Genomic DNA, 27846 nt, shown 5'->3' on the forward strand with positions numbered 1-27846 from the left:
CATACACACAATTTTAGGCGTTTATGATATATATTTTTTTGCTATTTTTTTTAGACAAAACTGGGAGTAGCTATAATGGAAGGAAAGGTATAATGGACGGAAAGGTATAATGGAAGGAAAGGTATAATGTAAGGACTAAAGAAACAGCATCAAAAACTGCATGAGTGAATCAAGCCTAATACGGATTGTAATGGAACGTTCTGTATTAATCTGTGAGTAAAAGAACTTCAAAATAATATTGGAGACGTACGAAGATACAGTATGGGTTAATACAACATGGTTCCGTGTGCATGAGCCCTAAACAACACGTTTCCTTGCAAACTATGTCAACGATTGCCTGTCCGTGAAGCTTCTGAAAGCAAAAGCCGGTGATGACTCCTGGGATAAAAATGTACCTATAACCCTTATATAAATTTGGCTACTTAAAAAGACCTAAAGTTGCCATGAGGTTGCAGCTACAGCCATGGGCATGCAGCAGGAGAAATGCTTCCTTTTTAATGTGCTACGGGGCTCATATAACTCATAGAGGGGGTTTTCCGGGCAGGGGACTTCAGTCTCTAAGATCCATAGACCCTTACAGGGCATATTTACAGGCGTTGTCCCCTTTAAGATGTCTTTCCCTACTGATGTCAAGGACCTAATTAATATAATCAGGAGGTTCCTTTGTTTTTGTTCCTGTAGTGTTACATGGTGGCCATACAGAAATTTGGCAGTCCATTTAATACATGGATGGATGGAGTCCTCTTACAGAGCGGCTCTCTGTTTTGGTTCATAGAGGTGGGACCCCACTTTATGACGTCCATATACCGTAATAGGACATATGCAGATGGGTTGTCTTCAAGATTTTCCCTATTCAGGTCAAGGACACTTTAACTAGTTAATATTATCAGGAGATTTCTTTGTATTTGTTCCTTGCTCTAAGGAGGTCAATGGTTCCATGGCCACTTCTTGGTTACTTTCTCCTTTTCTGTGTTTTCTTTTTTTGTGGAGATCTTGTTCTATTTTCTTTTCTGTATCTTTTAAAAGTGAAGTCAGTAGGTTTATAAGTAGCGAAAGCCATGCAAGGCCAAAAATTATCCAAAAGTACACCAAGATTCGGTATCCATAAAACGGATGAGTGCCCTTGGGACCTAAAAATAAAAATACCCACTTAGTTAAACAATTCACTACTGTGATTTAAGTGATAAATTGTATAATGAATGTGTACTTATTTGATCATTTGAGAATATAGCAGGGACAGATGTGCACTCAGCTCCTTTCTACTCCCTTTAAAAATCAGCAAAAGTCATCCATTGGTTATTCCCAACTCAAAAATGAATTGCATAGTCACAGGATATGCCATAAATGTCTGACAGATATGGGTCCCAACTCCGGGTGCCACACCTATATAGAGAATGGATGTCACCCAACCTCTGTCCCACCTGGTGAGATGGACACCTTTTCTAGGCGGGTACTACGTGGAGAGGTGGCAACGCATGCACGCGGCTCTCTGCGTTTTATTCTATGGGAGTTACGCAAACAGCCGAGCAAGCGTTGCTAACCCCCATTCTCGATATAGTTGTGGGTCCCAGAGCCGTGGATATGCCATAAAGGTCTGAGACAGGAATAACCCTTTAAGTTCAATTACACAGCCTATAGAAATACGTAGACAAAGGGAGAATAGGTGCTTTAGATGTCTACTCGCCACAGAGTTCTATAACTCAGTGAATGTCAGCATTGTCTAGTTGCATTTTGTCTACTGTACCTCTGCCCAGCAAGAAGGACAAAACACACAGATGGCATAAGCAAGTGCATATTTACGGAAAATGTGCATGTAATATTAGCCAACAATCAGGGGCGTAACTATGAATGACTGGGCCCCATAGCAAACTTTTGACTAGGGCCCCCCCTCCCCTGGGTGTCACACAACTCCCCCCCCTTTTTTACAGCCCCCCCTGTAGATAACGCCATACAGTCCCCCCTGTAAATAACGCCATACAGCGCCCCCTGTAGACTGTATGGCGTTATCTACAGAGGGGGACTGTATGGCGTTATCTACAGAGGGGGACTGTATGGCGTTATCTACAGGGGGGACTGTGTGGCGTTATCTACAGGGGGGGCTGTGTGGCGTTATCTACAGGGGGGCTGTGTGGCGTTATGTACAGGGAGACTGTATGGCGTTATCTACAGAGGGGGCTGTATGGCGCTAACGCCCCCCCTGTAGGGAACGCCATACAGCCCCCCCTGTAGGGAACGCCATACAGCCCCCCCCTGCAGGGAACGCCATACAGCGCCCCCCCTGCAGGGAACGCCATACAACGTGCCCCCCCCTGCAGGGAACGCCATACAGCGTGCCCCCCCGGAAGTCCGAGGTTTGTGATGAAGAACTTCAGGGGTCTTTCTCCCTATCGCTGCCAGCGATCACACATGTATCCCCTGTCCTGTGGAGAGGGGATACATGTCTTTTGTTTAATGGCAGAGCGGGGAGATACCTCCCTGCTCTGCCATAGTGTTCAGTGGCGTCCCGCTGTAGCAGTCATAGCGGCTGCTAGCGGAGCCTGCGGCCATGGTGGGGGCCCGTGCAGGCGGGCGACACGGGCCCCCTCATGCCGCGGGCCCCGTAGCAGTCGCTACGGCTGCTACGGCGGTAGTTACGCCACTGCCAACAATGTATTTTTTTCATAACAGCACAAATAAGTATATCAGTATTTAAAGGGGTATCTTTTGGATAATCCCTACTTGTTAGAATGGTCTCTTGACAATAACATGATGGCAAAGTCTCTTCCTGTTGGAAACCTCAGAGATCAGCTGTAATCTGTAGGGAAACCTAGCAAAAAGTGTTAGATTTCCCTGCAGCACCACCACAGGGGAAATAAAGTATTACACAGTGCCCATTCATATTAATGTGTTGTCTGTGTAATGCAGGACAGGAAAGTTCCTCTAGAGCGAGAGACGTTCTCTGTAACCGCCATCCCCTCTGGCCAAGAGCTGAGGATCCTGAACAGACGACTCCCGCTACTAACGCAGAATTTCCAAATAGGGTATATAAAAATGGGTTTACTAAACTGGACAACCCCTCAAAAGGTAATAAAATCATGCACAAGAAAAAAAAGTAAACAGTAAAAAAAACAACTCATTACACATACCAGATCCTACAACATAATCACCAAAGCCAATAGTGCTTAAGGAAATAAAGGCATAGTACACTCCTTCTCTGTATGTCCACTCTTCAGTCGCTCTAAAGACCAATGGTGGTATTCCCAAAAACACAATGACTCCAGTCACCAGGAAAAATATTATCGTCAAGATCTTTGCTTTTTTCTAAAATAAAGAAAATATTAAAAGGCTTGTACATAAGTAAAAGATATATGGAAAAAGTTGTAGTATAGCAAACTATAATAAAAGATGGAAAACCGAGGGAAAGGGGGAGAGCTGTTCCACTGGGCTACTTTGCTATGTTTTGGCCAACCCTGCATAAAGTAAAACAAAATGGTGCAAACCTATATCACTATTGGGGAGATTTTCAAAATTAGTGTAAAGTGAAATTGGAGAAATTAATCAATTGCATTCAATTAGGTTTCTGCTTTAATTTTCCAAAAGACCTTGGTTATAAACCTTATTCACTTCTCTTTTCCTTTGCACTATTTGCGATAAATCTCCCCAATGTAGATTAATTTAAGGTATTTTTTTCATTATCACTGTAGCTTACTAAAAATTATTTACTAAAGACCTGATAACCCTTTTAGTCATTGCTTATTAGTAATTAGTTATTATTTATGCAATTACCCTTGTAAAAACGAAACACTGAGCCTCAAATATTTTCCTCAGATCCTGTAGGTTTTCAATGACTTGTCTTTCATGGATAACACAGTGGAGGGGCTGTTCACATATGTCCGGCGTCCGCTTCAGTTTACCTATGGCGTGTTGAAGAAAATCCGGAGGCAAACTGATGCTAGAACGGATCCCATAGCTTTCTATGGGATCTGTTCTGGCACAGGGGACATCAGTTGTGGAGCTGTACGGCGCCAGACCTCCCTGGGAGCCGGATCCAAAAACGTTACCTGCAGTGTTTTTGGTTCCGGCTGCCAGGGTGGTCCGGCGCCGTATCCTATCTATTTTAATTGTGGCCGGATGAACGCCGGGTGCTGCTGCATCCACCTTCCGGCAGCACCCGGCGGGAAGGTAGGTGTGAGCTAGGAGTGACATCCCCGGTCATAGCATTGCCAGGGATTCCGATCCAGACGGAGACCCTGGTGACTAAGCTCCTACCCGTCCCGGATTCAGCGGGACAGTCCCGGACTCCGTGCGGCCGGGGGTATGTCGCGCTGTCAACTGTGTTTGCGTCCTCAGGATGCAGACACAGTTGAACTTAATACTGAAGCAGGGAATGATCAGGTCCCTGCTTCAGAATGAGTTCAAAGCGGAGGAGCAGAGGGAGCTCCGCTCATATATGGACAGTGGCGTCAGGGGGTCCTCCGAGAGGGAATCCCCGGCCACAGCGTCCGCAATGCTCCGGCCGGGGATTCCTCTGCTAGAGGGAACTTCAGTGGTGCTATCTACAGGGGAAGGGGGGTAGCACTATATACAGTGGGGTAGCGCTATGTGGCACCATCTACAGGGGGCGCTGTATGACACCATCTACAGGGGATACTGTGGCATTATACACAGGGGGTACTGTGGCAGTATGCACATGGGGTACTGTGGCATACACAGGGGGTACTGTGGCATTATACACAGGGGGTACTGTGGCATTATATACAAAGGGCACTGCAGCATTATCTACACGGGTGTTTGTGTGGCGCCATCTACAGGGGATGCTGTGTGGCGTATATACAAGGGGCTGTGTGACATTATCTACAGGTGGTACTATGGCATTATATACAGGGGCATGTGTGGCACTCTTTTCAATGGGATGTGTGGCAATATATACAGGGGAGTGTGGCACTATATGCAGAGGGCACAGTGATATTATCTAAGGGGGGGTGTGGCACTATATAGAGGGGCATATTTTCAGAGCCTAGACTACCATTTTGTGGACCATTGTGGTAAAAACTGATGTTAAAAACGGATGGTAAAAACTGATGACAACTAACGATAACTGAAGGTTTTGTATTAAAAATCGTGAAAAAGCCTGATGGCAACTGATACATTTTTGCATCAGTTTTTGCATCAGTTGTAATCACTTGATGGACAAAAAAAAACGATGCTGATACAACTGATATATGTGAACGCACCCTAAGGACCTGTTCACATCACCGTTCGCTTTCCGTTCCGGGGTTCCGTCTGAGGTTTCCGTCGGATGAACCCCGCAACGGATAGTGAAACTGAAACCACAGCTTCCGTTTCAGTCACCATTGATATCAATGGTGACGGAAACATCGCTAATGGTTTCCGTTCGTCACCATTCCGGCAGGTTTCCGTTTTAACAATGGAATCAATAGCTATTTGATTCCGTCTGAAAAACGGAAACCTGCTGGAACAGTGACAAACGGAAACCATTAGCGATGTTTCCGTCACCATTGATGGAACCCCGAAACGGAAAGCGAACGGTGATGTGAACAGGCCCTTACACTGCTACCATCAATAATTTGTATTACTATTTTTATCATCAATCATAATCACAGACCTTTTAACCCCTTCCAGACATTTGACGTAACTATACGTCATAGTCAGGAAGGGGAGAATAGAGCGGTCTCACTGGCTTGCCCACTTGATATACATGAGCCAGCTGGGTTTGGAGTGGGTTCTCCGTTGAGTGCATTGGGGCATAAGATAACGTTTGGCAGATGCGCCGGAGCTCTCCCGGTACATACGCCGAGCGTGTTTACATACCGCGAGGTAAACAGAACAAGATATACTTTATATGGTGTTTTGTATATATATATATATATATATATATATATATATAGTCTTTGCACTAAACAGCTGCTTTAGCTTTCCTTCTGCCTCAAGAACGGTTGTGAATGGAACAATATCTCAACTGCCCACAATGTTTACCACCATGCCAAGGGACATCCAAAGCAGATATTCAGTGTGAGGACCCTGCAGACAACTTCCTGGAGATTCTGTAAACATGATTTGTAAAGGCGAGGGTAAACTTAGTTGTTACCTTTCCCATTCCCTTCTTAAGCAGACATTTTCCAAGACTTTCACACCACCGGGACAGAAGTTTGCCAACCTGGCCAAGAACAATGACATTCAGCGGGATTCCAAATAAAGCATAAATCACGCAGAAGATCTGTCCACCTGCTGTTCTGGGTGAAATTGTTCCATATCCTAAAATTAAAAAAAATTTGAATCACATTTATTATACACAGTATAAAAGGAAGAGCAGGTTTCACGTGGCCTTAATACAGCCACATTCTGGCATCTGTATTACAATCGCAATGTGTTGTGGACATGTAGTGATCTAAGGGGTGCTTTACACTGGACGATTATCAGGCAGATGAGCGTTCACAGAAGGTTCATTGCCGATAATTGCCTTGTGTAAACAGGGCAGCGATCAGCAGATGAACGAGCAAATGCTCAATCATCTGCTGGTCGTATCTTTTTTTTTAAAAAGTGAAATATTATCGTTGTCGGCAGCTCATCTCCCTGTGTAAACAGGGAGACGCGCTGCCGACATGATAATAATGTATGGGGACGAGTGATCGGAGTAACTATGGAGTCCCCATCCATAGCTTTGAGTGACAGGAGCGAACGAATACCAATCAACGATGTCTCGGTGATCGGCGCTCGCTGCACCGGCCACTTATAGGCCTGTGTAAAAAGGGCCTTAAGTTTAGCTCAGTAGAAAAGAGGGAGCGATATGGGTGCCTGCAATATGGATTCTGATAAGCTGCTGTATTACGATAGTGTAGAAAACATTTTTTGCCTCTATTTTGATCAATTTGGCACGCTCCACAATCCTTTCAATCCACTTTTTAAACAACAAGGCATTGACAAATCTGTCCCTAGAAGTATTAAAAAATACTACAAAAGATAGAGTGCTAATATTATATAAGTGATATATAATAAATATATATATATAATAGATACAGAGCTTACCAATGGTGGTTACGACGGTACCAGCAAAAAAGAAGGCACTGCTGAAATCCCAGTTCGTCCTCTTTTCTGAAGTCCCATTTAATAAAGGGTTTATCCCATGCTTAACTGCATCTGTAATAACCTGTTCTTGAAAGAAACCTCCATTTTAGCATTAAAACCTGTTGAGTTAATTTTTTTTTTTTTTTTAGTAAGCATGGCAGAGGTTGCAATAATCTCTAGAGTTGTCATTGACACCTGTGAAGGCATGTCCATGCCCTGAAATCAGTCTCATGCGTATTTATACGCACGAGACTGATATCTTGCTTCAGGCGAGGGGCACTAGAGGCTCAGCACCAGAGTCAATATAAATACATAAGAAGATATTCTCAGAACCTTTTTTATGCACTTATTTTAATTCTCGTACTGAGCCGCTAGTATGGCACCAATTGATGTAAGGCTCTGACATATTGAGTCAGTAAGCAGCGGATCTATATGCAGGTGCGGATTATAATGAGGGCAATCTGGGCATGTGCCCAGGGCCCAAGGCTGAAAGGGCGCCCAGTTTGCCCTGGTTCTCCCAAACCAATTGTTAAATTTACAGCCGGTTCAGAGAACCGGGATGAAGCTGGACCTCTTACCCAATTGTATCTGCGTCCTTAGGACGCAGATACAATTGATTACTATAGTGCTGGTGAGATGGGAACTATTATACTTTAACAATGACACAGTCGGCGCCGACTGCGCCGGATGACGCTGCCTGGTGTCGGACCAGTACTGTATTAGTTAAGGCTCCAATAAGTCAGGAAATAAAAAAATATGCATTTGTGCAGGCCAGAGGGGAACATTTCTTCTGTTTCTAGAGGCACTTTATCAAGGCCCTAAAATTAGGGAACCAGGAAGGGGAGGGCCCAAACATATCTGCTGGAAGCGAGGGTGCCCGTATTATACCAGGACAACACTTTCCCAGTAAAATTCCCCAAACTGCGAAGGTGCGGAGTGTGGACCAAAAGGGGAATAAGTAAGGACCATTTATCAGTGCGACAACGGCCTGTGCAGAAAGGATTCTTCACAGCGTAACACACATCTATGGATTATTTTACCCCATTATTATACCACCTGACTATGCCCCTGATATACTCTTCCCAGCTTACATGTGCCGCCACATTACAAAACTGAAATACCAGTAAAACTCCAAACAAAATTATTACCAAGCAAAACCCACGCTCCAAAAGCCAAATGGCGCTCCCTCCCTTCTGAACCCTACAGTGTGCCCAAATAGCAGTTTACTTCCACATATATGTCATCACCATACCAGGGAGAACCCTTTTAACAATTTTTGGGGTGCGTGCCTCCAGTGGCACAAGCTGGGCACGACATATTTGACACTGAAATAGCTTTGCACCATCCGCAGCTCAATCATTTATGGAAAAGACCTGTGGGGTGAAAATGCTAACTACACCCCTTAATAAATGCCTTGAGGGGTGAGGTTTCCAAAATGCGGTCACTTCTCAGGGGTTTCTTCTATTATTTCACATCAGAGCCTCTGCAATTGTGAACCAATACTGTGTGAGTCACCAAATTAGGCCTCAACTTCGCATGGTACTCTTTCACCCCTAAGCCTGGTTGAATGTCCAGGCAAAAATTTAGGGCCACATGTAGGGTGTTTCTAAAACCGGGAAACACAGCATAGTAATTAGAGAGCTGTCTTGTTATGGTGGCACAAGCTGGGCACCACATATTGGCATATCTATGGAAAAAATCCCAATTTAACTATGCAACATCGAGTGTACACTAATTTCTGCAAAACACCTGTGGGGTTCACATACTCACTGCACACCTAGTTGAATACCTTGAGGGGTGTAGTTTCCAAAAGGTGGTCAGTCCTGGGGGGTTTCTACTGTTTTGGTCCCACAGGGGCTTTGCAAATGCGACATAGCACCCAGAAATTAATCCAGCAAAATCTGCACACCAAAAGCCAAATGCCGCTCCTTCCCTTCAGAGCCCTGCCGTGTGCCCAAACAGCAGTTTATGACCACATATGGGGTATTGCTGTACTCCAGAGAAGTTGCTTTACAAATGTTGGGGTTCTTTTTTTCCTTTATTTGTTGAGAAAATAAAACATTGTGAGCTAAAGCTACATCTTATTGAAGAAAAGGGATTGTTTTTATTTTTACTGGCCAAGTCTAATAAAATCTATGAAACACCTGTGGGGTCAAAATGCTCACTACACCCCTAGATGAATTCTTCAAGGGGTGTAGTTTCCTAAATGCAGTACATTTTTGGGCGATTTCTCGGTTTTGTCCCCTCAGGGGCTTTGCAAATGTGACATGGCCTCCGCAAACCATTCCTGCTAAATTTGAACACCAAAAGCCAAATGCGCTCTTTCCCTTCTAAGTCCTGCCATGTGTCCAAACAACCGTTTATGACCACATATGGGATATTGTTTTACTCGGGAGAAATTGCTTTACAAATGTTGTGGTGCTTTTTCTCCTTTAGTCCTTTTGTAAATGAGAAAAAATATTAGCTAAACCTACATTTTCTTTGAAAGAATGTACAGGGTGGGCCATTTATATGGATACACCTAAATAAAATGGGAATGGTTGGTGATATTAACTTCCTGTTTGTGGCACATTAGTATATGGGAGGGGGGAAACTTTTCAAGCTGGGTGTTGACCATGGCGGACATTTTGAAGTCGGCCATTTTGTATCCAACTTTAGTTTTTTCAATGGGAAGAGGGTCATGTGACACATCAAACTTATCGAGAATTTCACAAGAAAAACTATGGTGTGCTTGGTTTTAACGTTACTTTATTCTTTCATGAGTTATTTACAAGTTTCTGACCACTTATAAAATGTGTTCAAAATGCTGCCCATTGTGTTGGATTGTCAATGCAACCCTCTTCTCCCACTCTTCACACACTGATAGCAACACCGCAGAAGAAATGCCTCCCGATCTGACCCCCTTAGACTTTTATCTTTGGGGTCATCTGAAGGCAATTGTCTATGCTGTGAAGATATGAGATGTGCAGCAACTGAAACTACGGATACTGGAAGCCTGTGCTAGCATTTCTTCTGCGGTGTTGCTATCAGTGTGTGAAGAGTGGGAGAAGAGGGTTGCATTGACAATCCAACACAATGGGCAGCACTTTGAACACATTTTATAAGTGGTCAGAAACTTGTAAATAACTCATGAAAGAATAAAGCAACGTTAAAACCAAGCACACCATTGTTTTTCTTGTGATATTCTCGATAAGTTTGATGTGTCACATGACCCTCTTCCCATTGAAAAAACTAAAGTTGGATACAAAATGGCCAACTTCAAAATGGTCAACACCCAGCTTGAAAAGTTTCCCCCTCCCATATACTAATGTGCCACAAACAGGGAGTTAATATCACCAACCATTCCCATTTTATTTAGGTGTATCCATATAAATGGCCCACCCTGTAGATTGTCATTTTCACGGCATACTTCCAATATTTTCTGAAATAAACCTGTGGGGTCAAAATGTTAACTGTACCCCTAGATAATTTCATTGAGGGGTAGCTTCCCAATTGGGGTCACATATGGGGGATTTTCACTGTTTTGGCACTGCAAGAGCCCTTCAAACCTAATATTCTAATAAAAAGAAGGCCCAAAATCCACTAGATGCTCCTTTGCTTCTAAGGCCGCTGCTTCAGTCCAGTAGCACACAAGGGTCATATGTGGGATATTTCTAAAAACTGCAGAATCTGGGCAATAAATATTGAGTTGCGATTCTCTGGTAAAACTTTCTGTGTTACAAAAACAAATTGATAAAAAATGAATTTCTACAAAAAAAAATTACATTTTTAAATGTCACTTCTACTTTGCTTTAATTCCTGTGAAACGTCTAAAGGGTTAAGAAAATTTCTAAATGTTATTTTGAATACTTTAGGGTATGTTCACACGAGGGCATCCGTAACGGCTGAAATGACGGGGATGTTTCAACCTGAAAACATCCCCGTAAGATCAGCCGTAACGGCATGTGCAGGCGCTTGAACGCCGCGTCAATTACGGGCGTAATTGGCGCTGGTATTCATTGGAGTCAATGAATAACGGCTCCAATTACGGCCAAAGAAGTGACAGGTCACTTCTTTGGCGCGGGCGTCTATTTACGCGCCGTCTTTTGACAGCGGCGCGTAAATTACGCCTCGTGTGAACAGACAAACGTCTGCCCATTGCTTTCAATGGGCAGATGTTTGTCAGCGCTATTGAGGCGCTATTTTCAGACATAATTCGGGGCAAAAACGCCCGAATTACGTCCGTAAATAGGCCGTGTGAACATACCCTTAAGGGGTGAAGTTTTTAAAATGGGATGACTTATTGGCTGTTTTTAATATATAAGGCCCTCAAAGCAACTTCACAACTGAACTGGCCCCTGAAAATATAGCCTTTTGAAATTTTCTTGAAAATGTGAGAAATTGTTGTTAAAGTCCTAAGCCTTGTAATGTCCTAGAAAAATAAAAGAATGTTCAAAAAACGATGGCAATCTAAAGACATAGACATATGGGGCATGTTAATTAGCAACAATTTATGTATTACAAGCAGATACATTTAAATTTAGAAAAATGCTAATTTTTCGCAAAATTTGGGTGTTTTCACAATTAAATACTGAATGTTTCGAGCAAATTTTGCCAGTAACATAAAGTCCAATGTGTCACGAGAAAATATCAGAATCGCTTGGATAGGTAAAAGCATTCCGAAGTTATTACCACATAAAGTGAAACATGTCAGATTTTAAAAATGAGGCTCTCTCAGGAAGGTCAAAAGTGGACAAAGCGGGAAGGGGTTAAATCTACTTTTACCTTAAGATAAGGTAAGATATATATACACTGTAAAAAATATACATACAGTAAAAAACTAAACCAAAAAACACATGGAGGAATCAGTTTTTTCTAATTCACCCATTATATGGTACTTTAAATGGTGGAAATAAAAGCTACAACTCCTCCCGCAAAAAAATAATCCTTCACACATCACTCCATTGACGTAAAAATAAAAAAAGTTATGGCTCTAGGAAGGCGGCGAGTGAAAATGAAAAAAACAAAAATGGCTTGGACTTTCAGGCTGGGTTCACACGACCTATTTACGGACGTAATTCGGGCGTTTTAGCCTCGAATTACGTCCGAAAATACGGCTCCAAAGCGTCGGCAAACATCTGCCCATTCATTTGAATGGGTTTTACAATGTTCTGCGCCGATGGTAATTTTTTTTACGCGCCGCTGTCAAAAGACGGCGCGTAAAAAGATGCCCGCGTCAATGAAGTGCCTGTCACTTCTTGAGACGTAATTGGAGCCGTTTTCCCTTGACTCCATGGAAAAACAGCTGCAATTACGTCCGTAATGGACGCAGCGAAAAGCGCCTCAACATGCCATTACGTCTGAAATACCGGAGCTGTTTTCTCCTGAAAACAGCTCCGTAATTTCAGCCGTAACGGAGGCTGCCGTGTGAACATACCCTCATGGGTTAAACAACAGAGACTGGTTTTTTATATTTACGCACAGCAGATTTTTTTTCCCGGAAGCCACTAACAATTTAAAACTCCTGACCCCTTTGGCGTCTCAAAGTATTCTGTGTTTTCTCTTCTGTATGACTCATTCTGCTTCTACAGCGAATTCAAAACCGCGCCAGATCTGTGGCCACCTAAACTGAAATCTGCGGTACAGTGTCTTCAGAGTTGGGGGGGCACACTTTGTGAACTGCACGGGGCCCATGGTACCCTTAATCCGCCCCTGTATATGTGTGCCTACCTGACGTATACTGAAACCGCCCAGTGGCCCTGTGCTGACGGCTCAGTACGAGGGTTAAAATAAGTACATAACAAACATCTACTCAACTATTCCCAACTCTCTGCTCTGTGTGTGAGTGAGTTAGGGTATGTTCACACAGAGTTTTTTTGCAGGCAGAAAAATCTGCCTCAAAATTCCCTCTGAAATTTTGAGGCGGATTTTGACTTGCCTGCAGCATGTTTGCCACATATTTCGCAATGTTTTTTTACCCGCGGCCATTGAGCGCCGCGGGCAAAAAAACACTGCGAAAAACGCTTTCTCTGCCTCCCATTAATGTCAATGGGAGGTCAGAGACGTAAACGCACGAAGATAGGACATGCCGCTTATTTTTCCCGCACGTGGTAAAAAACGCCTCAGCCTCCCATGGGTTGCTTTTTCAGACGATTTTTGGCACGTTTTCTTTGGTTTCCACATCAAAAAACTCTGTGTGAACATAGCCATATTTGGCCAAAAATTGCACACCGTTTGCCGCGATTTTTCCCCATTTTCCATTGAGCGCCGCGGGCAAAAACGCTGCGAAATAAGCTTTCTCTGCCTCCCATTGATGTCAATGGGAGGTCAGAGACATAAACGCCCGAAGATAGGGCATGTCGCTTCTTTTTCCCGCGAGACGTTTTTTCCGCAGGAAAAAAAACGCATCCGCCTCCCGTTGAAATCAATGGGAGGCATTTTCAGCCGTTTTTTGGGGCATTTTGTGACCCGGTTTCTGTGTAAAAAAAACTCTGTGTGAACTGGGCCTAAGGCTGGATTCACACGAGCTGCTTTTTTCCTGCGCAAAAGGCACATAACAGCTCCGTGTGTCATCAGTGTATGATGCGCGGCTGTGTGGTTTTCGCGCAGCCGCCATCATTATGACACTCCATTTGGATGTTTGTAAACAGAAAAGCACGTGGTGCTTTTCTGTTTTCATTCATCCTTTTGACAGCTGTTGCGCGAATCACACTGGTTGCACGGAAGTGCTTCCGTGTGACATGCGTGGTTTTCACGCACCCATTGACTTCAATGGGTGCGTGATACGCGAAAAACGCTCAAAGAACGGACATGTCGTGACTTTTACACAGTGGACCAACGCGTTGCACGGACGTATATCCCGTTCGTCTGAATAAGCCCTAAGAGGATTGTTTTTACTGTGCTTAAAATATATTTCATGCTTTACACACTGCTATAGGCCCTGTTTAGATTTGCCTGTCACAAATCTCATATGATTTAACAGGATAAACTCCCGTCGGGATTCCATCATGGCGACATTGATATCCATTGTAGGACGGCAGTGTTGTGACTTCTGTAAAAAACGGAAGCAACATCACAGATGTGAACAGAGCCTTAAAGAGTATCTGTCACAGAGGTAAAAGCTAAAAACAGTAATCATGCAGCTAAGGCTTCATTCACATCTGCGTCGAGGTTCCGTTCATGGATTCCGTCAGACCTGTCAGTCAGTGGAATCCATGAATGGAAACCATAGCTTTCCGTTTGCATTACCATTGATTTCAATGGTAACGCTTCCGTTGCTAATGGTTTCCGTTTGACTCTGTTCTGTGAGGTTTCCATTTTTTTGGGCGGAATCAATAGCCTAGTCGACTACACTATTGATTCCACCAAAAAAACGTAAACATTACAGAAAGGAGACAAACGGAAACGGTTAACAACGGAAGCGTTACCATTGAAATCAACGGTAATGCAAACGGAAAACTATGGTTTCCGTTCATGGGTTCCCCTGACGGAAAGGTCCGACAGAACCCATGAAAGGAACCTCGATGCAGAAGTGAATGAAGCCTTATACCACTGTGATTTGGCAGCTCCAGGCATAAATTCTGCAGCCTGTACCATGGGGGCATATTCCCTTTAAAGGATTTGTCTGCTCTAGACAAACCCTTATCCACATACCCTATGGGAATAGAGAATATATGAATGTAATAGAGGGAGGCTGAACAAATGATTGTTCGTTTTTCAATCACAATCTACGTAGCCAGCTCATTGATACTAATGATTTAAGTGTAGGGACGCGAGCAGAGAGCTCAGCTCATGTCCGTCAGTAGTCCGAAGTGAAGAAATAGATGTAGAAGTAGGCTCATGGAGAAAATATTTTTAAAGCACTTTGATGCCGTTTTTGTTTTAGTGAATCTGACACCGTTACGCTTTTAGAGAATACCAATAAAACTTAGTTTCAAAATGAATCTCCCAGTGTTCTGCAAATAAAGTACACTAAACCCAGGTTCCCACGTAGTGTAAACACTGCAGAATTTCCGCAACGGAAATGTCAGCATTTACAGTAGCAGCAAAGTGAATGAGATTTAGAAAAAATCCGCACATGCTGCAGAAAACCCCCCACAAAAGTTGTGCGGAAAGTGTTCTGCGGTGTGTTTCCGCTGGAAATCCGCAGGTGCACATATACTTTGCTATAACCAATGTTTGGCTGAATGCACACATTGCGCAAAACAGCAGGAAACCGAAAGAAAGTAGGAGCAAACAAACGCACCCGAAAGTGCGTTTTCGGTGCAGATTTTAAGTTTTGCTCCGTAAATCACAGCGTTTTCATGCTGCGGGTTTTGAACTAGAGGGATAGAATTCCCATGCGGAATCGCAAGATAATTTGACAGGCCGCAGTTTTGAAAATACACACCGCGGGTCAATTTATGTCCCGAAAAATACTGCAGCGTGAACATGAGATTCCCTGGAATCTCATTGACTGTGCTGGTACTGCATTACGCTGCGGTTTTTGCCACACGCAAATACGCGGGCAAAACCCCACGTAATACGCATCGTGTGCATTCAGCCTTAACACTACGGGCCAGTTCACACGTTGTGTAAATACTGCTGATTTTCCACAACAGAAAATTCCACAATGCGTAAATACTTTGCGAAAATACCGCTCAGAAATTGACCTGTGGTGCGGAAATTCATACCGCCGCATGTTAATTGTCTTTACGTAAACGCTGCTTATATGTTGCGAGATTCCCCCATTGAATTCAACGGAAATGTAAATCCTGCATCAAATAGTTGTTCCGTTTTTTGCGGCACGTTTTGCAGCGATCCCACTGAAAAAAAACGGAACTTAGAAAAAAATAAAATTAATTAAACTTACCTAGAAGTTTGTGTTTCATCCTCATGGGATAACGCTTCATCTCATGTGACCGCTGCTACAGCCAATCACAGGCTGCAGCCATCTCCTGGGATGAGAAGTCATCCCAGAAGGCTGGTCTGCTAGCTTGCCGGCTAAGCGCTGCAGTTTTTTGCAGCGGACATTCCAGGCGAAAAACTGCACCACAGTTTGGTGCGCTTTTTCGCCCGGAAATCCATGCGGCGCTCGGGGCGGATGCGCTGTGTGCTATTACGCAGTGTATCGGCCACATGTGGACTCTACATCCGCAGATAAAACGCAGCGTTTCCACAGCAATAAGAGCAGGAAAAAACGCACTATTTGGTGCGGATATCTGTGACAGATTTACCAACGTTTTTCTAGAGATTCTGCTGCACATTTTCTGTTGGCCGCCCCCTCCTCCTAATGGAGTAGATGCCGCGCTCGCGATTGACCGTGGCATCTACGGAGGTTAAAGGAGCAGGATCGCGCTCATTGCAGTGAAGTGTTGGCTGTAACATACTGCCAACACGCTCAACTTATGTAGCGGGCTCAGGCCATGAGCCCACTCCTTACTTTCCCTCCCTGGCAGGAAGGGGTTAAAGGCCAGCTGCGTTTTTTCCATTTTTCCCTCTCTGCCTTTCAGCAGCCATAACTTTTTTATTTTTTAATTGATGTGACTGTATGTGGCCATGTTTTATGAGGAAGAAATTGGTTCTGGGGGTTTTTTTGCGCAGGTTGGGGGGTAGAAATAAATTATTGTGCAATTTCTGTTATTTTTTTTGCAGCGCGAATATATAAATAAGTCATTTTCAGCATTTTGTTGCCTTGTTTATTTTTTATACCCTTTCAATTTCAGGATAAATAACCAGTTAAATCAATTCTTCAAGTTATTACCGTCCTGTAAATACCAGAAAACCTGGTGACACTAGCAAAGAGGGGAGTCACCTTTGATCATGCTGTGGTTGTGGACCGCGGCTAACAAATGGTTAAATGGCCAGGATCGCTCATAAGCCTTTCTGCAGCGATGCCAGAAGACCTCACTGTAGACTCGGGACCTGCCCCACCCATCGTGAAAAGACAGTTAGCGGTCGGGAAGGGGTTAAGGGTGTGTTTAGATGCAGCAGAGAATAAGGTCCCATGCTTGTAGCAAATCCGCAGATTTTACTTTAGATTTGCCCGATTTAACCTTTGCATTGCAGTGGTGAAAAACTGCAGCAAAAATTTAAAAAAAACAACCTACAGCATATGGGGAATAGTGCAGATTTGTTTCTTATATGTTCCCTGTGGCCGGCCTTATTGGAGGTACACAGTTCCTCCTGTATTCTCTGTATATACAGTACAGCAGGGCGCCGCGCTTTAAGGCAGCTGAATTGAAGGACAGTAAATTGACAGAGAATGTCATAGATTACAATCTCCAGGAAATTATGGAGTGCAGTCGCCATTCCCAGGGAGTGACAGGAGATGCATACAGAGCCCTGTGTATATAGTGTTGCTTTCCATCAGTACAGTAGAGATGTTAATAACTCGCCCACATTCTAATGAGATGACTGATCATATTATCCCAATCTATACAGCAAAGCTGACAAGTGACCGACAGAAAAGTGGAAGCGGCAGCCTATTGTGACAGCTCTAGTGGCCAGTGCAAAAACTAGAATAGTTCAAGATATTTTTTATATGGGCAGTCACATAAAACAATAAATAAAAAAATAAAAACACCACCAAAAATGTTTTTAATAAAAAATGTATAATAAAACAAAGTAAAACCAAATAGTTACACAGCATATGTCACTATGCAAAGCTCTCTACGAGATGCCCTGCTAAGGTGTAGATATCGAGCGCACAATCACTCAAAGGCCCCCTCGATTTAGTGCTTGTTCACCTGCTACATCTTATAGTATGGACAAATGAGCCCTCTTCTCGCTTCTAGATGAATGATGGTGCTCATGTCAACACATTCAGACTCTGCAGTAACTGTATCATACATAAGGCTCTGTTCACATCTGTGTTGGTGTCCCGTTCTGTCGGAGCTTTCCATCAGAACGGGACCCTGAACAAACACAAATTGACACTCCATTTCCATCACCATTGATTTCAATGGTGACGGATCTGGTGCCTGTGGTGTCCGTTTGTCTCTATTGTGCACCGGACCCGTCATTTTGCCGGAAGCAATAGTGTAGTCGACTCTGGCAAAACGACGGGTCCGGTGCACAACAAAGATAAACAGAAACTACAGGCACCGGATCTGTCACCATTGAAATCAATTGTTGGATTTTCTCATGCATGCCATTACTTTAGATATCATGCTATTTGGTAATTTATACCTTATGTACATGTCTGTTAATCAATGAAAAAAATAATTACTTTGTATGTAACTAATGTTTTTCTAGCAAAGGAACTAACAAAAACGGAGAACTCCTTTAAAGCTACATACAAAATTAGTATCCCGAGTCATGATTTAGCACTTTGCCCCTCTAAGAAATTAAAAAGTAAGCTAGTCTTGCCTAATAGCCGACATTGTTCTAAATCCCCCTATTGCTGAAAATGAAAGGCTACAGTACCTTTTAGTGGAAGAACATCCCCATCCTTCCTACGCAAAAACTACAAGAGAACTAGTGGAAGACAGATCCTTGCTAACAGGCAGTTACATTGAGAGAATACATTTAACATACATTAAAGTCAAGTTCAGATTGGGGCAAAACAAATGTCTACTTTTAAAATATGCTTACATTAATGAGATGTTTCAGGGCATCTTCTGTAAGGCAAGTGTAGTTCTTCAGAAAGTCCAACCTGTGGCGCTCTGTATTCATTTTTACGTACGTCTCTTTATCTTGTTCCAACATCTGAAACACCATTGCACCTACCAAGAGGTACACAAAAAATCCACCGGCTAACAAGGCACTTTTAATAAGCCCAGAACACATCCTTTAGCTCTTTTCTTGCCACCAGCTCAGTTCTCAGACTGTGAGAAACAGGAAACCCAGTTCTTATTTCTGCCCTTGTGAGTCTTGGGAGTTCAAATTAATAAAAATCGAGGAATCTGTACATCCCAGGGGATAGCCAAGGAACGAAGAGAATGACTTGACGTGTGTCAGGGTGGAGCTATATACAGATTGGCCCTCTGAAACTTTGTACTTTGAATTCTGACACAGTTTGCATTTCCTGTAAGCAAATATAAACAGGACAATGATTATTCCACATGTTTAAACAGCGTGCACTCATAGAAACAAGGGACGCGTTTTGTAATCATTGGGCGTATTCGCATTAATTGTCCCTAAAAATGGACATAGTGCTGTTTATTTACAGTCATAGTATGTGTGTGCTTGTAGGAATAAGGCTTCATGCACACGACCGTAGCCATGTGCACGGCCGTGATTTTCGGTTCGGCCGGCCACGGAGTGTCAGCCGTGTGCCGCCCGAAAATCGCGGGCCGTGCACATGGCCACGCCCATTATTTTCAATGAGAACACGGCCGTAATAAGGCTTGCCCCTTCTTTCTGCGGTCCAGGTCCCGGGGCCATGCACGGACCGTGGAAGCCACAGTCGTGTGCATGGCCCCATAGGAATGAATGGGGCCGCAATTCTCCCATGGGTTTTCGGGGGAATTGCGGCCGCAAAAGCACGTTTGTGTGCATGGGGCCTAATGCTTTAAACAAGACAACTTTTATTATATTGCAAGCTACTTATTAAAGGGGTTTTTCAGTGAGAAGAAATTGATGGCCTATTTTCATCAATATCTGAACGGTGGACGTCCGACTCCCAGGACCCCCAGCAATCAGCTGCTTTGCAGAAGCCGTTGAGCTCATTCGAGCACTAACGCCTAATTTCTGTCACTGCTCGTATTGTGAAACGCCAACATACGTGTAGCGGCGGTTCCGTGTTACAGTCTTCTCCCGCTCACTTGAATGGGAGAAGGCTGTAAAACGTTAAATGCTGCAAGAAATAAAATTAAAAAACAAAGCTCCCAACAGTGGGACAAGCTGTAAACCGCTTAATTCCGGGGGACCATTCTAACACAAAAGGTATTGTCCAAAGCGGACAACCTCTTAAAGTACGAATATTGTTGCCAAAGGAAAAAAATCTTAAAATGCCAATAAGCTTCTTGTTTTATTTGTGGCCAGAGTTTCCAGAGGAAGTCTCCTATGCATTTAACAATGGCTCTTTCTACAGACATTGAGGTGCCAAAGTAGATGCTTGATACCAACACCCAGCCCCTATTTCAATGTCATAAGCTCGTTAAAGGAAATCGCTTTTGCGAATGAATGACTGTTGAATGATTTTTTTTTTGCCCTTTGGAGAATAAAAGAACAATAAATAGTTACAGTATATTCAGTGTGGTCTCCAGCAACAGAGCCCATTTATTGTTCAGTAGTTTTACAAGTTAGGCCCTGTTCACATCTCGTTTTTCCCCATCGTATGCCACTGTATAGCATACATCGGCCAGTGACTCCCATTGTAAAAGAGGTATATAGCACGGTATATGCTTTTTTTTACTGTGCCCTACAGTGACAGAAAAGTTAAGCTGCCACATGCCAGCCCAATGTATGGCAAAAAGACACTCTTTGCATACGCTGGGCGCATGAGGACTTATGGGCATGTTGAATGTAAAAAGACAAGATGTGAACAGAGTTTTCGGCTCTGTTCATCCTTCGTTTTTGTACAACGTTCGGCGTATGCACTGGTAAAAGCTCCTGTTACAAATATTGAACACATACCTAGGACTCCGTTAATCCGGCGCATACGTTTCCTTTTAGCATACACTGGGATGGTATGAACGGTATATGTTTTTTTGCAATGGGACCCTATGGGCAATATATGCCACCGTATACCAATACAGCGGCATCTGTTGGAGTCTGTTGTCAGAGGTATACGTATTGAAATACACCCAAAGTGTACCTCAAACAGGAGGCCAAAAGGATATGTGAAGAGCACCTTAAAAGGGGCTGTCCCAGAATTAATAAAAAAGAAAAATAAATAATATAGTGCATGACAATCTTTCTCTAACAAACCTAAAACCAGGCCTTTATCTTACATAGATCCAGAGGTCTCCCCATCTATTGCTCTGCTAGATTTGCTTCTGACAGGCAGCTCATCGGTAGTGTCCTTTCTGATTAAGCCCCTTCCTGGCACAGCTTGTATGGGTAGATGGTTCTGTTCACTTCCTCTGCCCACTCTCCAGGAGCTTTACAAATGCCCATCATGTCTTTTTTTTACAAATGCCCCTCATGTCTTTTTAGAGGGTGAGCTCAGCCCTATACAAGTGAAGAAGAGGGAGAGCCTGCAGCTTACACACAATGAGAGGATAAGCAGGAGAGGGGGGAGCTCAATGCTGTATGTAAGCAGTGCTGTATGCAGGCTCTCTGTGCAAACTGCTGCCTCTATTGTGTGTTTCTTATGGCTTGTCCACACGGAACGGATTTTCTGCAGCAATTCCGTTGAAAGTATCAAACATTCCGCTGCGGAAAAAAATGTGCCATTTCCTGCGTTTTTTACTGGAAAAAATAGTGCACATTTTGCTGCGCTTTTCTCAATGCTGGGAGATGGTGACATCTCCTCTGAAAAATGCGGTAATTCATTCCACTTTCCACAGCAGGAATTGACATGCTGCAGTACGAAAAATACGCACCGCAGGTCAATTTCTGGTCTGAATTTTTACGCAGCGTGTGGATCAGATTTGTTAGATCTCACCCACTTTACTGCGGCTGTATTCTGCTGAGTATTTTACGTCCGCAATTCCGGACAGGAAAATACGCAGCAATTCCGCTACGTGTGGACGAGCCCTTACTGCGTGAGTCTCCATCCATACTACAAGCTGCGTTTCTGAATAAAAGCTTCTTCTCCACTTCTTTACTGACAAGCAGAGAAGGCATTTTCTATTGGCTGGTGGCAGTTAGAGAGTGGAACTAAACGTGTGCGTCCTCCCTCATTCAGCTCTGTAGGAAGATGTGCACATTACTATAGAGATTGACCACCAGGGGGCGGCAATGTAATGAAGTATAGGGAATATCTCGCAACTGTAGCATTTTTTTTGAAACAAGGTAAATTACAAAACTAAATAATTTTTAATGCTGAATTTATTTTGCAATAACATTTATTACTGGGACAACCCCTTTAACCTGAGCATAAAGAAAGCGACCATAAATGAGAGAGATAAGCTGTGTATTTGATAATTTTTTGGGCGCGTTTTAGCGCAAATATATGCATACAAAAACGCTGATTAAGCTTCCCATTGACATCAATGGGAAAGCGCACCATTAGTACATAAAACACGGTTTGAAATGCAAGCGTATTTAAATTACGCGTTGTGTAAAAGAAAGCGTCAAGTCTTTGGCGTGTAAAACGCAATGAAAACATGCCAAATGTTCTCATAGTCAATGGGACCCCTAATTACGTGCCAAAAAACACGCACAAAACGCATAGAAAAATACCCTGCATTTTAAGGGTATGTTCACACGGCCTATTTACGGACGTAAATCGGGCGTTTTTGCCCCGAATTACGCCCGAAAATAGCGCCTCAATAGCGCTGACAAACATCTGCCCATTGAAAGCAATGGGCAGACGTTTGTCTGTTCACACGAGGCGTATATTTACGCGCCGCTGTCAAATGACGGCGCGTAAATAGACGCCCGCGTAGAAGAAGTGACCTGTCACTTCTTTGGCCGTAATTGGAGCCGCTATTCATTGACTCCAATGAATAGCAGCGCTAATTACGGCCGTAATTGACGCGGCGTTCAAGCGCCTGCACATGCCGGTACGGCTGAAATTACGGGGATGTTTTCAGGCTGAAACATCCCCGTAATTTCAGCCGTTACGGACCCCCGCCGTGTGAACATACCCTAAAAGGACTTTACAAAAACGCTAGTATATTTGACACATTTACAGGTCGTCTTTTTTGAGCGCCGTGTAAACATGCCCTGAGATTGCTTGGAGTAGGATGATTCATGTTGTGGGGCGGACTGCAGTCTAATTTCTCCATAACTTAAATAGAGCATTTTTTGCTAATAATAGTACATCATGAAATAAACTTTATATGAACAAATCTTCAGATACTAGTGAAAAGTGTAATTGTATTCATCTCCAGCACTAGGTGGCAGTATTACATTAACTTAAATAGTAGCTGCATTTCCTCAAAACTTTTGATATGTGATAGAGACATATCAGAAGTTTTGATCGGTGGATTCCAGGTGCTGAGACCCCCACCGTCGCGGAAACGAAGGTGCAGAAGAGCTCAACTGAGCGCTCTGCACCTACGGCTGTGATCAGCTCTCGTCAGGCTCACATAGAACATCTACGAGCCTGTCCTTAGCCTGAGGAGGAGCGCTCAGCCTAGCGCTTCTGCATTTTTTTTAGCGATGATGGGGATCTCAGCACTCAGACTCCCACCAAGCAAAACTTCTGATAGGTCTTTATGTCAAATCCAAAGTTTTGCGAAAGTGCAGCTGATCTTTAAATGATGCCTTTGCACAATGTTGTAGATAAACAATAAATGAGAAGGAAAATAATAGTACCAGAAAAAAAGTGACGCTGGTACAAAGTCACCTTGCCGGATAAACTAATCTCTAAACCCCCATGCACACGACCGTGCCCGTAATTCTGCTAGACGCAAAATCGCTAATAAAAGTGATTTCGAAAAAACATTATAAATCACATTTCTGCACTATAATCGTTTTTCACTTAGGGCCGAAAAATGGCTGAAAAATCGGAAGCAGAACGCCTCCAAACATCTGCACATTGATTTCAATGGGAAAAACAGCGTTCTGTTCCGACGGGGCGTTTTTTTACGCGGCTGTTTTTCAAAACGGCAGTGGAAATAAACGGCCACGAAAAAGAAGTGCATGTCACTTCTTCAGCCGTTTTTGGAGCCGTTTTTCATAAACTCTATAGAAAAACAGCTCCAAAAACGGCCATTAAAAACGCGAGTGGCTTAAAAAAACTTCTGAAAATCAGGAGCGGTTTTCCCTTGAAAACAGCTCCGTTTTTTCAGACGTTTTTGAGTATGTGTGTGCACATACCCTTAAAGTGGAGATACGCTTTAACTCGCAGGGACTCTGACAGCCACCATGCTCAGGGGGATTCTATTATCCGGCAAGATGAACGTACCAGCAGTTTTCTTTGGGTGTCGAGTTGCACAATTATCGCAATACTTATACATTTATTTAAAAAAAATGTGAAACATTAAATATTGGAGACATTTTTTGCGATTATAAAATCCAGCCACGTCCACATTTCTAAGTTTCATTTGCAAAACCCATGAGTACTGTGGGGACAATTGCATAAATAGCAATTACTCTCTGCTGACAAACTCTACATTACATCAAATAGGGGATATTCTTCATCTCTGACTGCTCTTATCCACATGCACTTCCCTAGAAGCCTGGGTCCCCACGTAGCGGAAACGCTCTATGCGGAAATTTCACGGCATTTACAACAGAAGCAAAGTGAATGAGATTTGAACAAATCTCAAGCACATATTGCAGATAAAATAAGATGGTAGAAGTGTGTGGATTTATACGCAGCCGATCCCCTGTTTCCCCTGGAGAGTCAGCTATCTTATGTGTTTGGCCAGCTTTAAAGGGGTTAGCCACTTTTTGATAAATTAGGTTTTCCTGAAGATAAAAATTAGTGTCACATATTAGAGATGAACTAAGGAATAGGGCAAACATCATAGTTACTTTCCAGTAGCAATGCGGGTTCCTCGTCAGGTACTGTCTGGTATAGCCAGATACATTAATTCCAGGCATTCTATGCTTCGGCGTCTCTTACTTAGAAGCGCACGCCCTCCGTCATCCAAACTACGAATAGTGACGATGGTTCAAAATTCTCAAACGAAAACAGCCAAATCTTGGATCCTGTGGGAAGCTGCCAGAGGCTTTCTTCAACCAGATGAAATTTGCAAAGAGAAAGAAGACAAAAAAAAACTGTGGGGAAACTGGTTAGGCTGGATTCACACGAGGTCATTACATCCATAATTGACGGACGTATTTCGGCCGCAAGTCCCGGCCCGAACACACTTCAGGGAGCCGGGCTCCTAGCATCATAGTTATGTACGACGCTAGGAGTCCCTGCCTCGCTGCCGGACAACTGTCCCGTACTGAAAACATGATTACAGGCCGTGCGAACAGCGTGATTCGCGCAACAGCTGTCAAAAGGATGAATGAAAACAGAAAAGCACCACGTGCTTTTCTGTTTACAAACATCCAAATGGAGTGTCATAATAGAGGCTGCGCGAAAACCACGCAGCCGTGCATCATATGATGCTGCCACACGGAGCTGTCAAGTGCCTTTTGCGCAGGCAAAACGCCGCGTTTTTTGCGTGCGCAAAAGGCACGCGCTCGTGTGAATCCAGCCTTAGAAAAAAGAAAAAAACTTTTTTTTATTTCTAATTAATAAAAAAAAATCTTGCACTTACCCCCAGCCATGGTCATAGCGACACGATTCTCTGTTCTGAGCACGGCCTGTCCTACTGGGATGACATTTCCTCCCATGTGACTTCTGCAGCCAATCAAAGGCATGACAACGCCCGGGTGGTAAGTATAAACTTTTTTTTTTTTTTTTTAAATTGCAGTCTTATTTCCGCCGCGGACATGCCGCGCAAAAAACGGAACCACAATTTGGTGCAATTTTTCAGGCGTAATTCCCTGTGGTTTCCAGGACGGATATGCTATGTACTTTTATGCAGCGTCTGAACCCTGTGTGGTCCTACCCCAAAACTGGATCACAGATGCTGTTTTTATGGCACTTTTTTGAGCCAGAGTGGATACAAAAGAGAGAAGGATGTCTTTCCTTCAGGCCTTCACCCACAGAAAATATCTGGCGTTTTAAACTGCATGTAAAAACGCTAGCAGTTTTCAAATGTAACATGTGTTTTTCTAGCGTTTTTAACTTAGTGTCATTTTGTACATTCATTTTTTTCTGGCGTTTTTTAAGTCCTATAGAAAAGCCTATTGGAAAAAAACACCTGAAAAAAACGCCATACCCAGAGCATGCTGCGTTATGATGACTAAAATACCTTTATTCTGAATTCTGCTGAATTCCTGCTATCTCCTGGAGCTGTTCCCCCCCATAAGGGTGGTTTCAAATACAGCTTTTTGCTGTGTTTTTCGTGAAGTTTTTAATGGCATTTTTATGGTGTTTTTTTCTATGGTAAAATATTGCACTACACACAACAGCGTTTTGGTTTGTGGCGCTATTGAGGCAATTTTATGGTCAGTGGCGTTTTTTTCTAAACGCAGCATGCTCTGGGCAAGGCGTTTTTTTTCAGGCGTTTTTCCCATAAGCTTCTCTATAGGTCTTCAAAAACACCAGAAAAAAGAATGTACAAAATGACACTAAATGAAAAACGTCACTAAAAACGCCATAAAAAACACACGTTACATTTGAAAACTGCTAGCGTTTTTTGAAGCATTTTTTTTGGTGCAGTTTGATTGCCGTTTACGAAGTTTACTTTAGTATAAACGCAATTCTTTCGCTGTGCATGCTCCGGGAAGGGAATTTGGTGTGCAAGTATTGTGTATATACAAAGTTTAATATAGTAAACTTATAAGTAAATGATGGCAGCACTGAGACGCATCTACTGCGCATGCGCCAAACAGGGGATTTGTGACATGCGCAGTAAAAACCAAGGGACAGGAGTGCGCATAGAGAAATGGACTCTTAAACAGGTGACACCCCCCCCCCGCCCGGGCATGACATCACATGGATGAGAAGCAACACATTACCAGTAGAGAGGGGGGTTCAGCACCAGGAGATCGCAGGGATTTGACAGAATTCAAATTAAAGGTATACTAGTCAACATTACATCTTTACATTATATGATGAATTAAATATATTTATACGAAAATGATCAAACCCTTTAAGATTGTCATTCCTAGTTTTAAGCGGTGGGTAGACGAAAAGCCATCTGCACAGCTTACAAGAAGACACCACAGCCCCATCCTTTAGAGGCTATGCTAGGTTAGGTTAGAGGTTGGTCCCCAACCAGTGGCTTGTGACTTCCAGTTGTGCAGCTGGAGATATGACCATATGCATTGGCTGCAATAATATTTCCAAATTGACAATATGGAAGATATATACTAACCCTCTGAACCGTGCCAATTTGGATGGTATAACATATTTTCTTCTGTGTGTACCACCTAAAATATGCAATACCACTTGTACCACTTACTTCTTCCGCCACATGTTTCTTCATGTCTGGATTGGGACTCGAGACCATCACTCCAAGTTGAATGTGGCTCACAAGGTCCAAAAGGTTGGTGACATCTGATCTAGGGAATGGAACACTTGTTCCGATCATAGTCATGTCTAAAAGGGCCCAGCGACAAACGAGCCGTTTGACGGCTGATTGAATCTTTTATGCGGAAGTAATCGTCGTCGCCATCACATCTCCCCATGTAAACGGGATTTACTGCCGATAATTATGAAAACTGCATAGGGACGAGCAATCCTGATCGTTCCCATACAGTACAATGATTGCTCCATGTAAATCTGCCGGTGTAAAAGGACCCTTAGCGCTTATTCAGACGAACGTAGTAAATGTTTGCACTCGTTCGTGTGAATCTGGCCTAGTCTGAAAACAGACTTCCTAATAATTGCAGGTAATTTTTTTATACTTCTGATACTATTTATTCTGCCTTATTAGCATTGTGCAGTAAAACATTATTCTCTACACATTGTACAATGAAAATCTAAAGCAGCAAAGCGTGTAAAACTTTAGTCCTACTTTATGTGCAGGTTACGATATACAGTATTAGTGATCAGAAGATGTTTAACCTAAGGCCTAATGCAGACGAGCGTGTTCGGTCCGGGATATACCGTCTGTGTGTCGGCCGCATTTCCCGGACCGAACACACTGCAGGGTGCCGGGCTCCTAGCATCATAGTTATGTTCGACGCTGTGGGACAACTGTCCCGTACTGTAATCATGTTTTCAGTACGGGACAGTAGTTCCACGGAGAGGCA

At 43.3% G+C, this 27846-nt stretch overlaps 1 protein-coding gene across 2 annotated transcripts; it reads right to left on the minus strand.

The window, feature by feature from the left end:
• LOC142664474 (potassium channel, subfamily K, member 16-like) lies at positions 1–27675 on the minus strand. Of its 2 annotated transcripts, none has more exons than XM_075843556.1 (6): positions 24653–27675; positions 18619–19051; positions 7027–7147; positions 6089–6255; positions 3126–3300; positions 1–1130 (listed from the first exon to the last, which is right to left on the minus strand). In XM_075843556.1, the coding sequence occupies exons 2-6, from the start codon at positions 18811–18813 to the stop codon at positions 874–876; spliced, it is 915 nt and encodes a 304-aa protein (XP_075699671.1). In that variant the 5' UTR covers positions 18814–19051; positions 24653–27675; the 3' UTR covers positions 1–873. The 2 variants fall into 2 exon arrangements, with proteins under 2 accessions (XP_075699671.1, XP_075699670.1); XM_075843555.1 differs by having other exon boundaries at positions 24562–27675.
• Positions 27676–27846: the final 171 nt, after the last annotated feature.

This window comes from Rhinoderma darwinii, chromosome 12, assembly GCF_050947455.1.
Source record: "Rhinoderma darwinii isolate aRhiDar2 chromosome 12, aRhiDar2.hap1, whole genome shotgun sequence".
Taxonomy (NCBI): domain Eukaryota; kingdom Metazoa; phylum Chordata; class Amphibia; order Anura; family Rhinodermatidae; genus Rhinoderma; species Rhinoderma darwinii.